The following is a 16,664-nucleotide window of genomic DNA, read 5'->3' on the forward strand; positions in this document are numbered from 1 at the left end:
AATTCTGCACTATCCTGTGTCTTTTATCTCATAGGTTAAGCAGATGAGAGTCTTGTAGCGTTCCTAACTAGAACGGCAACAGAAATGACATCATCTAAGTGAGACGGGTGTCGTCCGCCATTTTATTCCAACTTCTTCCTTCTCACTTCTCCCCTAGCACCTTCCTTCGTCTTCTTTCATGCGTCCAGCGCAGACCGCTTCACTCTTCCGGATTTCTTTTAATTACACCTCCTGGGGTAATACTTGAATACGTTTCCAATAGCGGCGCACTCCGTTTGGCCCGAGGCTCCGGCGTACCAGACATTCTTCAATATTCCATGCTGGCATGCAGTCTTAATAACTTGAAATGGTCCGCAATATTTTGAATTTGAGGGCACAGCTCCTTTCCTTACAAGGACATAGTCTCCAGGCTGTATGTCCGGTATCTCGCTACTGTGCCTTTTATCAAAGTTTCGCTTCATGCGGCGCCTGTAGATCTCCTGTTCTTTGACAGTTTTCCTTACTTCCGCAAGTTCGAGGTTCTCTAGGAGACCTAGCTCACGATCTGCAGGAAGTATGGGCGCTGTACCTGAAGTTACAAAATGAGGGCTGCAGCCTAAACTCGTGGTGTATGATCTGTTGTGATGCTTCACAGCGGCCTCGAGACAGCACTTCCAGCCACCGGCAAAGTCTGGATACATCTTCAGATACTGTTTGATGTCTCGTATGGCACGTTCCGCTAGGCCGTTTGCTGCCGGGTGGTATGGAGAAGAATACTTTATCATGATGCCGTGCTCCTGGGCCCACTTTGATAATTTGGCACTCCGAAAAGCCGGCCCGTTGTCGCAGACGAGCGTCTTTGTGTGTTTAAAACACTCAGCTTTGAGGAGGTCTATTACGCTGTTTGCGTCTTCTTTGCCAGCTTTAGCCGCAATCGTCCGTGTGCACTCATCTATGGAGAGCAAGAAAGCTTGCGTTCGCTTGACTCCTTCCCCCTTCTTTTTGAGCTCCGCGAAGTCCAAATGAATTACTTCGAACGGGATGCTTGAATATTCAGGGTTTGTCATAACGTCTGTCGATTGCTTGAATTTAACTTTGTTCACCTGGCAGAGGTGGCATGTGCGGATGTAATGGCTGATGTCGTTTTTCATGCCCGGCCATGTGAATCTCATGAGCAATTTCTTATAAGTGCGCCAGAAGCCATCATGTCCACCCGATTCAGGGGTGTCGTGGTATAGATGAAGAATCCTTGGAATCATAGTTGGTGGTACGTGATACCTTCCATTGATAAACTGGAGCGCTTCTGTACCTTCCCATAGCTTAATATGATTGATTGTATCTGGATTATTGCTTGATTCCTGTACAAGTAATCTTGATAGTGCGTCAGCGTCAGTGAGGAGTGGGCCAGGACGGTGCGAAATTACGAAATCAAATTGTTGCAGATAGTTCACCCATCTAGCAATGCGGCCTCTTGGCTGGGCCATGCTCAGAAGTTGAGTCAATGCTTGATGGTCCGTGAAAAGTATGAATTTGGCACCTTCCAGGTAAGTACGAAAGTACTGCACAGCTTTTAAGACGGCCAGAGCTTCCTTTTCTGTGGTACAGTAATTGATTTCGGCGGGTTTCAGGGTATAGCTGTAGTACCCCACGACGTAGTGTTTGGTTTGATCAGCTTGTTTGGATGGCTTCTGGTATAGAACTGCACCGGTAGCATAATGTGATGCGTCCGTGTTCAGCACGAAAGGCAAGGAAAAATCCGGTATTCGCAAGATGGGGTCCGACGATATTAGTTTTACAAGCTCACGATAGACAGCTTCGCACTTCTCGTCCCAATGAAAAGGCACGTCTTTCCGAGTTAAACGTGTGAGGCACCTTGTTCTCAGTGCGTAGTCTTTGATAAACGCCCGGAAGTGTCCTGCAAGGCCAAGAAAAACGCGCAGGGAGTGCACATCATAAGGCTTTACCAGCTTGGAGATTCTCTCTACCGATTCTTGCTTGGTGCTTTTAGTCTGTCCATCAAACACCCTGCCAAGAAATACTACGGTATCTTGAAAGAACGCACTTTTCTTGAAGTTGACTTTGAGTTGGGCAAGACTGAGGGCATGAAGAACTTTTGAAAGATGACTACGGTGTTCGTCCTTTGTCTTTGAGTAGATGATGATGTCGTCGATGTACACATTGCAAAATGTGCCCAGGTAAGGTTTCAGAATGTCCGTCATAATCTTCTGAAACCACGCAGGGGAGTTTTTCCAACCAAATGGTAGGCGGTCGTACTCAAACAAGTCAAATGGGGTTATGAACGCGGTGTACTTCTTCGTTTCTTCACTTAGTGGAATCTGCCAAAAGCCCTTGCAGAGATCTATTCGTGAAAACCAATGGCAACCACCGGTTTCGTCAATGATGTCGTCGATTCTCGGCATTGGATAAGGTATCAATTCAGTTTGACGATTGAGAGCCCGGTAGTCTGTGCAGAGGCGGAATGTCCCGTCTTCTTTAGGTGCAATAGTGATAGGAGAAGCAAATGGGGATACAGAAGGCCGGATGATACCTGCGTCTAACATTTCTTGCAACTCCTTTTTCAGCCACACCTTTTTATCTCTGGACATATTATAGGGGGTTCTACGAACCACTGTTTTATCTGCGAGCTCGAAAGGAACGACATGGGATTTCATTGCTGGAGGGTAGCTTCCTATGCATATAAGCTCTGGGTACTTAGTCTTGATGTCTTCGTGGTGAAAAATTAGCCTTGATACACTAGGTTCTTCACCAGGGTCTTCTGTTCTTATCGTGTCTTCGGCCATTACCTTGTCATCCCAATAGAGGTTCATCTTAAGTTTTTTCATGTCTGGACGGGACAAAAGAAAATCGTAGGTGACATTGGGAATGGCCAATACGTCACTGGTAATAGCATTTCCTTGAAATTCAATAGCCAGGGTTACCCATTCGCTATGCATGGTCACTGACCCATCGTAGGCTTGGACACGCAATGTTCTACCAGCGTGCAGACGACTGGCATCCACTCGAGTCTTGTTGATAATAGATACCGAAGCTCCACTGTCAACGAGAGCCTTCACTTCAATGCCATCTACCTTAATGGGGGCGTACAATAAGCTTGACGACACCAAATATACTGTCTCACTGAAGCTCTTTTTCTGGGGCTTGTGATGCACGGTAGACAGATTATGTGGAAGTAGGTTGCCGTGAACTGCGGTAATTGGTTCTTCACCATCCTCACAGTCATGATTTACGCTTCCCAGAGATTTGTTTATGAAGCTGTGTTCACATTCAGTTGACGGCAACGACTCTAGATTGGAATCAAGTTGCTCTGTTCTACCATCTGGCTGTCTTCTCGATGTAATTCTTGGCACTGAGGTCTGTAGAAAGTTCAGAAGGTCATCAAACGTTCTTGGACCTTTGAGCTGGACATGACTACGGATCTCGATACACAACCCTTGCGTTATCAAAGCTACAACAGCAGAAGACGACAGCTTCGGTTCTGCAGAATACAACAGGCGACGCTTCTCAAGACAGTACTCAAGCAGAGAGCCACCTGTATAGCTGAACCGCAGTGCCGCATCCCATCTTTCTACTGCGTTGCCTTCGAAAGCCCCTAAAAAGTTGCTTTTCCACAGTTCCCAACATGTTGTTCCATAATCCATGAGTTGCACATCATACCATTTTCTGGCTATACCGCCCAAATAGCGGCGCATATGCAAAATCTTTGTGTCGTCGGAGTGCCACAGATTCTTGTCACAGGCGTACTCGAAAAAACACAGCCAGTAGTGTGCATTTTGCGATTTTCCTTCAAAAACATCTGGTTCAACAATACTTCGTGCTGACTGCTCTCGACTAAGCGCTTGGACGAAAGTTCTCATTATTTCGATCTGTTGTATAATGTTCCTTTGCAGTTCCATAACACTCAAGTCTAGGCTCACCTTCCCGGCAGGCGTTTCCTCTTTGAGGGTGCCACGTCGTATGGGTTCCAGAACGAGTTCGCTCAGTGTCTGCAGTTGTAGATTCACTGTCACCGATCCTGTTTGCACGAGGGCTTGGCGGCTGATTGCAGCTTGTTGCAGTACCACGTTGATCAGCGCGGTAGAACTAACTTCAAGAGGAAGGTCCGTCGCTGGCTCACCGTGCACTTCGTATCGGGTGAACACAACAGACTCTGATGACGCCTGGTCGACGAAAAACGTCACCCGCATCGCTGGTCTTCGAAAACTGTCGGCTGCGCCAAAATGTAGCGTTCCTAACTAGAACGGCAACAGAAATGACATCATCTAAGTGAGACGGGTATCGTCCGCCATTTTATTCCAACTTCTTCCTTCTCACTTCTCCCCTAGCACCTTCCTTCGTCTTCTTTCATGCGTCCAGCGCAGACCGCTTCAAGTCTATGTGTGTATTTTCAGCAGTACGCGCAATCAGCCGGACCTACATTCATGGGTGAAGAATATTAGCGAGACGAGGAAAAAGTACATCAAAATGATTGCGCGTACTGCTGTTATTACAGAGTTTCATGTCAGGCATGCCTGATGTGAATAGTGCTATTGACAAGAGACTATTGTTTGAAAAAAAATTTAAATTTTGAGTCGGGGCTAAAGAATCGTCGTGTCTCTTTGGCCTTATGATACCATTCCTTTTGTGTCTGGTCTTTAAGTGCAGAAGGACGTGTTAACTGTGTCTGAGCATCATCATTGTGAAGATGTTGGGACAAAATTGACTCTGGAGATGGTGCTACTTTGACAGGGAGGGCACTGAGCTCCCTACTGCTGACCTCTATGGAGAGGTATCAAGTATTGGTGCCATGTATTAGGAGTGGCCAAGATGTTGCAAGGTAGTGGAGCAATGGTCAGGAAATCTTATTGCTAGTGTGGCGGGCACATGGTAACACGGCGAAAATAGCAGGCACATGATAGTGGGAGTTGTCACATGTTCTAGTTCCTTATGTGGAGTCTGTGGGTAAAGCATATGGAATGCCTAGTTGCATGAAACGATTATATCATGTTTTGTGTCAATATTGTGATTTCTTGACACATGTTATGTTGTTTTCTTGACTTCATTGTACTGAGCGATTTGTCAGCATTGTATTGCTTTAAAAAATTTTCCTAATCCAACCACAATGTTGAGAAACAGTTTGGGCAGCTGCAAAAGTCACAGTAAAAAAATTATATAAATAAGAAATAAGGGCTTTCAAAACATGGTCTGGGTCTCCTTTTACAAGCGGTGATCTTTCTGACTTTAAAGCCGAGTTGCAACTCATTAGTCATATCTCAGAAACAAACTCTCCAAGACCTGCGGATTCTGAACAGCACACAGTAATCATGTATGTGTTGTATGTCTGGGCACCCATGCATGCAGGCATGTGTTAATATTTTTGGCCCATAACCTTTTGCGGTAAAGTGCCAGGCCTCTCTTAATACGTGTAAATATCAGTTCTGGTCACATCTTGGTAAATGCCCAACACATGCCTCTGCCAAGTTTTTTAGTTTTATTTTTGAATTGTTGGTAATTGCACTTCGCAGTATCTGTATATGAGCACCGTGCCTTTTTTATGGCACACTTAAAATGTTCATACTCGCTTTTCATGGCGCAAAGCATTGAGAGGGTGACAATGTTTTATCCATATGGGTTTTATGGAATGAACTCATGGGAGTTTAGAGAATCTGAAGATGATTTTAGTGCTGAGTAGGAATATGTTTGTTCTCAGGTACAAATACCGTATTTTCCGGTGTATAAGACGCGGTTTTTTTTTCAAAAATCTTGCTGGTGCGTCCTATACAAGGGTGCGTCTTATATGCGAATTTTTCGTTTTTTTTTGCGGGTTCAGAAATTACTCAGGTTCATGCTCAAGCTTTTTTCACCGAAAAAATATCACTACCAGTGATGCGGTTGTAGCACGGTTAATACTTCAATACGGGGACCGCCGTGCGCAACTTTTTTTAGGTGAACTTTATCATGAAACGGCGGGGATGACGACTTCCAGAATCGCAAACACGCGGTCGTTTCGGAGGCGCAAGCAAAAGTAATGTGAAATTCCCAAAGATGGCGACAGTCGCGCTTCTCGACATTGTGTCGCTTTGGGACGTTAAACCCCATAAACCATAAACCAAGAACTTCTCACAGATAGGTAGGTAGGTGGGTAGGATAACTTTATTTAGCTCTACGGAGCTTTTATGCGATCAGATGAGTCCACCCATGGTTCATTTCGCGATGGTCGATCAAGCGTGTTTAATTAACCCTGACTAGCCTAAGTGGGTAAATTGGGGTGCGTCTTATACACGGGTGCGTCTTATATACCAACTTTTTCAATGAGAGCCTTCATATATGGCGAGTGCGTCTTATACAAGGGTGCGTCTCATACACCGGAAAATACGGTACAAATACCTTCAGGTGAGAGCATTGAAAAAGAAAGCGATGGTGAAGACCCTAGAGAGAACAGTTCTTGTAGTGATAATCCATAATGTGATGCTGACTGGAGGCTGTACACTCTACAAGAGCCTCAGGAATAAAGAAAATTTTCTGAATTCAATCGCTTACTGTACCTTTCATCAACAAGTACTCTTTCTGCACGGTGTTCAAAATGTGTGAACTATTTTCTGACCAGAACTACCATAATGTGGGTAAATTCTCATGACCACAAAGATTAAAACCAGGTCTTCCCTTAAAATGGAATGGCTGCTTCACTGGAATATCATGATGGCTGATTAGTTTTCTATGCAAGCAGTACATAAAAAAAAAAATTATGACTTGAAATGAGGCTTTCTCATCTCTCTGTGAATAACTGAAAGCAGAACAAGAAATAGGACTAAAAGGATAATGATAACTTTGTCATGGTGCACATTATTATTTACTAATAATAATGTGCACCACAAAGTACCGGTTGCATATTTCGTTCTCTATTTTCTTTTTTCTGCACTCTGCACCATTGGAAATGACATCGTTATTTCAGCACATTTTGTCAATAAATAGAACTCCTGATATGCAAACAATATTTATGCTTCACTGAGACTCTGTTTAATGCGATTTTAATTTAATTTAATGGTTCTTATTTGGAACATGCATTACAGCTTAAGGTGCGGTTTCCAAAGCCCTACTTGTAGACCATTTTATTGAAGGCGCCGCCAGTTTGCGATCACATCGCCGTCTGTCCTTTGGCCCCATGCTGGCATGTGGAAGCATGCTAGAGGGTGCGCAGTGAACATGCTGTTGAGGACGAGTGACATCACTTTGCGTTTTCCCAAGAGGTCCCAACAAATTTTCGCGATTGGGAATCTTCTTAACATGTTGTTAATAAGCTTTGAGCTGGCGATGGGCCTAGAGGCACTGCCACAGCTCTGCCCACAATCAAAATAGGAGGCAAGTCAAATCTGAACATTGCCGATACATGACATATTAAGGTGTCGCCCAGGTGGCAACAATCGGAGGTGTTTCTGTGTGCCATGTGGTATGCCGCACCGGCGTACATCCCTATCCAGCTGACTAGTGAAGCTCCAAGGAAAGGAAACGTTTTGCTAGCTTTTGCGCTCCTAAAACTTTTGCAGTGCAGTTTTCTAGGCATTGTTTACCTGGCACCTGGGCATCTAGTTTTTTTGTCAATATAAACAACTGTAAATTAGCTAGACCGAAATGGCTGCTAACATGGAGTACTTCATAAAAAGACCTGGTGACAGTGTCCCCGAATATGCCGTGATCAACCAGATGCATGCGACATGCTGAAAGACTGCACACTGAGAGGTGCCTGTGCAAGCGCACCACGCCGGCTTGAGACCTGATAAACGAAAAACTACTAACTGCAACAGCAACTTTATTTCCTGAAGTAATACAGTGTGCAATGCAAGTCAGCGACCAGGCAACTTGCCAGTAATATTCGGAGAGAGAGAGCCCATGTGAACTATACGTGGCCGGCACATGGTAAGCATGGCTTTAGTTACAGAACGAAAAAGAAGGCACCTTCATTTTGTTTGTCGGCATGTACCATTTTCATAATACGTCCCCAGTCAACTTCCACCAGAATGTTGGTTGCCAAGCATGATAATCTTAGAGCACATTTGAACAGAATAGCTTCATTGTCCGTGCACGGAGAAATAGTTGGCTTCGTCCACTGGCTTGAATGTGCACCTTTCATTCATATCCCAGTTTGATCATGGGTGCCGCGCTCATTGCCCTGTGCTCACTGGAAACAAAATCTTTACATACACACGACGAAGCTCGTGGTACCATGTGCTTTCTGTTTGTGCTTGCAATCCAAATCCGACGCTTGCCTGCAACCGCAGCAGCAGATTCCATAGAGTTGCCGCGACTGAAGATGTGCGTCGCATTTGCTTCCGAAAGTTATTTTTGCAACCGAATACAGCACAGTGGTAGCTCATTGACTTTGAGTCATCTGACATCATAGCAATAGCAGACGGAACACATTAGAATAGCACTAATTTGCAATGGCACCGCTGCCATTCCAAGCTGCCGCTGGGAGAAATGGCAATTCGCACATACCAGTGTGAGGAGGAGTTTGGTGCTGCGCGCTGGCTCAAGGCTACGTTCCTCTGTGCCAATAAAACTGTCTGTATATTGAAACAGTTTGTGTATCTTAAGTATTATTTTCCATAAAATGCGAAGGAAGAGAACATGTGTACGCATGTAAAAAATTCCAGGACAGAAAGGGTTGAGAAGTTTGGGTCATATGTAAGCAGTATTTATCCATGTTATTTTAGGTTCCAAACAAATTCTCGTAAAAATATTTTCCTTGTAAATATAAATTGTAGCATGCGAAGGGGGCAGTATAAACACACTAAAACTCCAAATGTGCTTGCAAGCACTTCAATTACTCGAGAGTACCTGCCAACACTTCTCTCTATAACGGTTTTTCATGAACATTTTTGAAACACTATCCCTACCCTGTGTTTCAGCAGAGGAGGAGGAGGAGGAAATAACTTTATTGTGTGTCCTGCAAGTTGGTGAGGAGGGCCAAAGGCCCTCCTCACCATCTTGCAGTAGGTGATGACCAGGAGTTCGTGGGTCCTGGCGGCATCCTCAGCCCGCTGGATGGCCCACAGTTGATCCTCGAGGGCGGGGCCTCCCAGTGCGGCCTCCCAGCATGTTTGCTAGAGGCCGTGTTCTCAGTATTGTTACATATCCCTCAGCATTCCCATAATATATTCTCCAGAGTGGCTCTGGATTCACATTTGTTGCATTTGTTCGTTGGATATATATCTGGATATATGATGTGCGAGAGCACAGGATTTGGATACATCCTAGTTTATAACTGCCGCCATGTGTCAAACTGCTTTTTTGTCAATTTTGGGTGAGGTCGCGGGAATATGCCCCTCTGTAACCTCTAGTGTTTTGTGATGGCATTATATCTGGTCATTCTGTCTTCCCACTCCCACTCATCTACCCTTCCATCACGTACGGAGGGTGCCGTGCCGTCACTTGCAACTGCGGCTCGGTACGTAAGCCCTGGAGTCGCGTCGTGTGCCGCTTCGTTGTTGCCGTCCTCCGCGAGGGGTGAGCAGGTGTCCATGTCATGTATATCTTTCTTTTGCTATGTTGGCCTCCTGCAAGAAGAATGCGTAGTGCATCCGGGGAGATTCGGCCGTTGGCAAAGTTTCTTACTGCCGTCTGAGGGTCACTGACTATCATGGTTGTGTTAGTCTGAGCTACTGCGAGCGCTATGGCTACTTCTTCCACTGTCTCATTACTTGTGGTGCGTATCGTCATGCACGTCTTACACTGTTTCTTGCTATCAATTACGGCTGCCGTAAACCCCCGTCTGCGATTGTATAGAGCCACGTCTACAAAGACTGCATCCTTGTCACTGCCAAATTTCTTCTGTATCTGCTTTACTCTGTTCTCGTGTCTGTCCTTATTGGTTCTGGGTGCATGTTCTTTGGTATGGGGGGTATTACCATCATTTCCCTCGTCTCTCTTGGGATGACCACCTTGACACCGTGCTGTGTGTGGTAACCTATGACTAGTCTCTCTAGGATGTGTCTGCCTGCTCTAGTCTTAGAGAGGCGTTCGTATTGTGCCGTACATTGCGCTTCAATGAGCTCGTCTATCATGTTGTGTAGGCCTAATTATAGCAACTTGTCTGTGCTGGTGCTTATTGGTAGCCCTGTATATTATGAAATTATAAAAACACATTAGGGATAAAAAATATTTTTCAGCTACAAATGATTAGTTAGTTTTCTTTGTATTATGCCACCTCTACTTGGTTTACGGACTGCAGTATGTTCTAAATAAATAAAATAAATTTGTAATCATGGCCATCATAATCTGAGCGATAGGCAGAAATGTGTCAATAATTAAAATTGCCAATTAAATTTAATCTTTCCAGGGAATGTGTAGCAATTGCAGCATTGAACTGCTTAGTGTTCAAAGCACATCTAGCTACCAGAAATTCGGAGACAAACGCCTGCTTCAGGATAGTTATCCCCAAGCTATGCAGCAAAACACATTGGTATTCTATATACAGTGAAACCTTGTTAAGCCGTAGTTGGCCGGAGCTCAGAAAAACTACGTACTAAACGGTACTACTGCTTAACCGAAATAGCATGAGATTGCCCACTTACCTGTCAAAAACGGAACTCGGACAGAGTGCGATGAAAGGGCAAAAACATACAGTATTTATTCATTTCGTGCAACAAAAGTCTTATTTTCGTTTCATGCAGCAGCAGCCTAGCAGCAACGACAGCAGCCTCAAACTCAAAGCTGCCAGCCAGCTTTTCAGCCAGCCCCCTCTTCTCGACAAACGCTCACATGGCAGATTCCTCGTTTGTGTTGTATATTCTCCGTGAACGGGCACGATAGCATTGCAGAAGTTGCAGGCTGCCTTTTTCATTGCGGGGTGCTGTTCTCGTTGCGGCGATTGCATTCATGAGGCTGACGTAATGGGCAGCTTCTGCCACTGTCGGGCCTGAATCACCCATGCTGTTGTTTCCCATGTCGTCCTCATCACTGTTGCCAGGCGACACTTCGGCAACAACAGAGGCAACGATGACGAAAAGTCGAACCTCGTAACCGACATCTCTTTGTGGTCGCAGCAGTGCTGCCGAGCAACTTCATGTTCCAAATGCCACACACAGTAGTCAACAGTAGACCCATGTTACTTGCCAGCGCCGATTTCGTGTCACGTTCGATAGCACAAACGGTTTCTAATTTTTTTTCTATGCTGAGCACCCGACGTCTTTTTTTTATCCGAGCTTCAGCAATAATGCAAGTCCTTGCTTGCACGACGCCACAACACCCTCTGGCACGGCGCCGAAATGATGTTGGTGTGCCTTTCCGCAAAAACGCACAGGGTGTTTGGAGGCTGTTCTGATCTCTGAGGATTGTTGTTCTGCCAGGCCGGCCGATGGAGACGATGTACCACCGTGTTTGCGCAATGAAAAGTGGAAACACTACGTATTAACCAATACATACGCAGTAAGCTGGTACGGTTTGTGCGGATACAAAACACGTTATGTTCAATGGCCGCTGAGTCGGGGATTAGACTTTACTACTTTTAAAATGAAACTACTGTTTAAGCGGGTACGGTTTAACGAGGTTTTACTGTATAAATTTTCTTAAAGGCCTTCCTTGTGCACTATATGAGACAAATACATGGAACAGCATTGCATCTTGAGGACGAATATAATGAAATTGGGGCCAGCCTTGGGATTACTACTAAATAGTCATTTTGAATATTGACCAGCTTAAATCTTTCCTTACCTCTGAAAATGTAAAAATGTTCAATGTTGTTTTGTTTTATTGTTTTACTTCAAGAATGCCATATTTCAATAAATTTGAATAACTTGGATAACAGAAAGTTGTTTACTCATTGAATTTTTGGATGGCAGCAAAGCAGAAGTAATTTCTTGCAATGTCTTCGAGAACTTTATGTGAAATTTAAAGAAGCACCCATGAAGTGCATAAACAGAAAGAATGTCAGCGATATTACTCGGAAGTACTGGGAGTAAAAAGATATAAAATATACAAAATATGTCTTGTCCGTGGTTTACAACTTTTCTAACGGAGCATATTAAAAAGTTGGCATATATTTTGCAGGGATCGATGGAAAGTTGGAAATCATAGGATTCCTGTGCTATATTGGATAGTAGTCACTTGGTAACTGTGAAGAACATGTATTTTCTTATCATGCAGGAAGTGTTCATTTTGACTCCTTGCAGCAAGCTTTCCTTTTTTGCATTCTTATAGGCTTTTAACATGGTAACTGTCAGGACAGGGAGCATCCACTACCTTCCTTATACATGACTGAACAAGTTCAGTCATCTCTTTGAAAGCACCTTAAATAAGTGCTGTAGACTCCGTATGCTGTGTTTTGTATGCTAGTAAAGAATAAGATCATCCAGTGTGGTAGCCAAGTGGCTAGGGCGTTGCGCTGCTGAGCTCAAGGTCACAGGTTCAATCCTGTCCGCAGCAGCCACATTCCGATGAGAACGGAATGCAGAAAACGCCTGTAAATTGGGTGCACCTTAAAGAATCCCAGGTGGTGAAAATTAATCTGGAGCCCCTCCACTATGGTGTTCCTCATAATCAGATCTTAGTTGTGGCATGTAAAACCCCAGGATTCAAAGAATTAAGATAATTTTGCAGACTGTGTTAAAGCAGTAAGAGATCAATCTGTTACCCAAGCTTCTACAGAGCGTTAGGCTGAAATTGACTGGGTGCCCTCATATGGGTGAAAACTCCAGACGACAGGATTCATTTTTCCTATGTTGTGCACTGTTGACACACGAATAAAAGTTAACCACTGTGGGGAAAAGTCCAACTGTGCTCAATGTTACTTTAACACAAGAGTCAGAATGACGTGCACTCCAGAGCATGTGTGAAAGTCTGAGGCATCATTAAAGCAGTATAGCTGCCAGAGTGGAACTCGGGCAACCCAATCATATTTGCAGAGTCATCGCTGTTGTAATTTAGAACTTTTTTGTACTTGTCAGCCAAGGCTCACACTTTGCATATTTTGTATTGTCTGGCTTGGGAAGTGTGACAAGCTCTGGAGGCCAATTTCAACAGTATTTCATATTGAAACGTTATTTTTTGGGGTCTCTCGAATGTGCCAGAAATTGGAAGATGTGACGTAAAAATGAAAATGCAGTCTTTCATTCCAACAGTGCATTGTGTTGATTGTAGGAAAATTCCAGTCATTGTTTCGCAGCCCATTGAAAAGCTCTCGATTGAATTAATTGATTCTTTATAACAAAATAAGGATATATTTGAATTGCATCATTGACCACATAACCAATGCTCTAAACAGAGAAGATATGCAAGTAGACTTTAATAAAGGTGTACATACATTTAAGAAATACTGTAGGAAGTTTCTTGTGAACAGCGACCATTATGTTTTCATTACTGTAAATTACCTCAAAAAGTGCGCTTTGTTCTCTCTTGTCATGCTCCTCTCAGCTACTGCAATTTTGATACACAGCTGTGAAATTGTGCTTGGTTTCTGTGTCTTGGTTTTTGTGATGAGTGTCATGGTTATGAGTGATGTTGTTGAGCGTGCTGACTGGTAACTGAATTGCTGTGTTCTGTATTTACGTTGCAGACATTATGTTGTGTATGTAAATATTTTGTACCAATTATATGCTGACTATATATTCGAGCAGTGACTAGCCCCACTTTTTAATATTGCCCTCTGTCTGAACCTATGATGTCTGTCTGACCGAACTTTGTTGATGTATTTTGGCTGTGTATATTGTGCAAGGGGGCTGGGGCCCTTGTCAGGTGCTCTGTCTCCTTTAGCCTCGGCCCCCTCTTAGGCTGTGTCTGTGGAAACAATAAATAAATAAATAAATACATACATACATACATACATACATACATACATACATACATACATACATACATACATACATACATACATACATACATACATACATACATACATACATACATACATACATACATACATACATACATACATACATACATACATACATACATACATACATAAATAAATAAGGAAAGAAAGAATTATGTGCCCCAAGACTTAACTTGAAAGTGCATTTTGATTCCTTCTATGCTGTTGCCAAAAAAGTTTCTACTTCAGTTGAAACAAGTTATATGTATTGGAGTAATTGGGTGGATCAGCACACATTGCCAATACACCTCAGGCACTGTTAAATCAAAACAGTGCAAGCGCAGTACCAGAAAAATGAATATGGAAGTGGGCACTCAATGTTTTCTCAATAATTTCTCTGAAGGCACAGTCTGGTGCGAACTTGTGAAGACGTCACCACGAAGCCGCCATTGAAGCGAGGCCTCAGCCTTGATGCATCAGCAAGAAGGGGGTTGTTTCGCCAGCGGCAGACTTCGCTTGAAGACGTTGAGCACGAGACATGCAAAATGGAGCCAAAAGTTGAGAATCGCATAGTCATCTTGACTGAAGAAGTAAGCTCCTTATTCTGTCAGTTTTTATGCTAATGCAGCCAAACTACCTGCATCCAAATTTTAGATGTCCACTACAGTCATGTTGGCTAACATGTAGTAAATGAGTAGTGCAATCTTTAAATATGGTTACATTAGAAAATCAACCCCAGATTACATGCTTCAAACATTGACTTTTTGTGTCACCATGAGAGCGACAAAAGTATAACCAAAGCAGTGCTGTCATGGTATGGGCATGAAGCCTATGTGGTGTGGTGTGATGTCTTTAATGTCAACATCCATAATCTCAAGCCATGATAACTCGGCAAGCCATGATAACAAGCCATGATAACTCAGGACCACATAAATGATTGCTTTCTTCTCTCTGTGTTGGGAGTTTGTTTAAGCAGTGCTGTGTGGCCACATGAAGTGTGCAGTGATATACATCCATTGCACCAGTTATTTATAGTTAAAAATCACATTTTGGTTCTAACATAATGTGTTTCATTCCTAGAAATGAAGTTACTTGTGCTGTAATGAAACCAGTCTTGTTGTTGCTAATGGTGCTATGCCAAAATGCCTAAGTAGTCTGATGTTGGCGTGCCTCATGTGTGTTTCAGGCCACTGGTTAACCAGTCAGTCCTGGGGAGCACTATTTGCATACACTTCCTTTTAATGGTGTAACTGGGGAGCATGTGCAAGAACACAACTGCTTGTGTGAAAACTTTGACATGTTAGTGCTCCTGTGCCCAAACTGTGTGCAAAAACGTGCCTCTTGTCTTGTAGGCTATGGACTCGTCACCATTTGTTGACAATGTCAATTGATCTAACAGACATTGCAAGATTTGGCTGTTGCTTGTCACTGTACAAGGTTTGCTTCTTTTTTGCATGTGTTGAGTACCTTCACAGGCACAAGCAGAAAAGAGGCAGTGGAGGCACCAACAGGGCCTTGGGATAGTAAATGGAACAGTGATGCATTTTACTCACTATGTCTGTGCTTTCTTGCAGAGTCTGATAAAGTGCACACAGGACCTGCAGATGTTTCTGTAAATTTAAACTGTAGAGGAAAAAGTATAATCTTTACTGGAAGCGTTCTGTGTTAATGAAATAGATCATTAAATATTAATTTAAATGAACTTTACATATTTGAGGGTTCGACTGTAATGTTTCGTTGTCTATCAATGAAACAGTTAGCTATGTGCAATTGTGGAACATGCCACTGCCCAAGTTTCTTTATTCAGATTGGTGTTTTATTGCTTCTTCGCATTTTCCCTCCTTGTGTCTGGTGCAACACTTCAGTGGTTCCGGTCGGGCTCAGTTCCCTGGACCCTGAATTGCGACTATCCACAGTGCAGGTAGACTGGTCTCAACTGTGAACCACCGAGGTGAACTCTAGCTCTGGGCATGATGGCTCTGGCTGAAACTTATCTAGTGCAAGCAGTTTGCCTTATGCACCAGCATGCAAAAATTCTGATTCATGGGGTGATGTGCTTTCAGTTGTGCATGTAAGAATCCTAACAGTACATTGCTTGGTAGCTGTTAGTTTTCACTCCAATTTTACTTTATGTTTGGAAATCTTAGTGACCAAATATCTTGCAGCTGTCTCTCTCATTAGGCTGTCTCATAGATGTGCTCTTTTTCTCACCCATCACTCATGGCGTCTCTGTGTGGAGACTTGTTTTTCGTCTTCTTTCAGGCAGTGGTGGCAGGTAAAAAGTAAATAAAACATTTAATAAGCACATACATACTGTGAATTAAAAGTAGCACCAAGTACAGCATAGGGATGTGTGCGAATGACCGCAATCGCAAATATGAATTGATTCTTCTTTGCTACTCGATTTGTATTTGATTTCAGAATTCACCATTGGGTTTGTTGGATATTGATTTTTGTTCAAGTACATAATGTAGCACTAGCAAGAAAAAGACCGATGTAAGTGAGGACTGTTTCAAACGGCTATCCTGATGGACAGTGACTGATGTTGCGCAGAATTCTTCAGCAAATGCATGAAGTGGCTAACTTCTGCGAAAGTAATTTCCAGTCATTCAATAAGGATGCCTTGCCTATACAGCCTACGAATGCGTTGTCTCGGCTTAGACAAAGCAGTTTATTACGTGGCCAGTCTCACCATGCCTGCATTCCTTCATGAAATAATTCACAGTGCTGTAGTATTACACTTATCTCCTTCAGTGAGCTCAACACTTTATGTGAATCTGGTGACATGCTGTTTCTCTGTTTCATTACTTTTTTTCATGGTACAACAGATAACTGAAAACAGTTTATTACTTACAAGCCCTTTAGTTGAGGACTGGATATTCAC

At 43.4% G+C, this 16,664-nt stretch overlaps 1 protein-coding gene across 7 annotated transcripts in view; it reads left to right on the forward strand.

Annotated features, from left to right (window-relative positions):
- LOC135903000 (trifunctional nucleotide phosphoesterase protein YfkN) overlaps positions 1–16,664 on the forward strand; it is a 102,473-nt gene that overhangs the window by 71,480 nt on the left and 14,329 nt on the right. For 4 of the 7 annotated variants that reach the window (XM_070527386.1, XM_065433332.2, XM_065433335.2 and 1 more), the window contains one exon: positions 14,184–14,370. The exons of 1 other annotated variant lie outside the window; for it this stretch is intronic. In XM_070527386.1, the coding sequence (XP_070383487.1) occupies positions 14,184–14,370 (187 nt within the window). Of the gene's footprint in view, positions 1–14,183; positions 14,371–15,645; positions 15,732–16,664 lie in introns of those variants that run through there. 2 more of the 7 variants (XM_065433333.2, XM_070527410.1) reach the window with 2 other exon arrangements.

Source organism: Dermacentor albipictus, chromosome 1, assembly GCF_038994185.2.
Source record: "Dermacentor albipictus isolate Rhodes 1998 colony chromosome 1, USDA_Dalb.pri_finalv2, whole genome shotgun sequence".
Classification (NCBI taxonomy): domain Eukaryota; kingdom Metazoa; phylum Arthropoda; class Arachnida; order Ixodida; family Ixodidae; genus Dermacentor; species Dermacentor albipictus.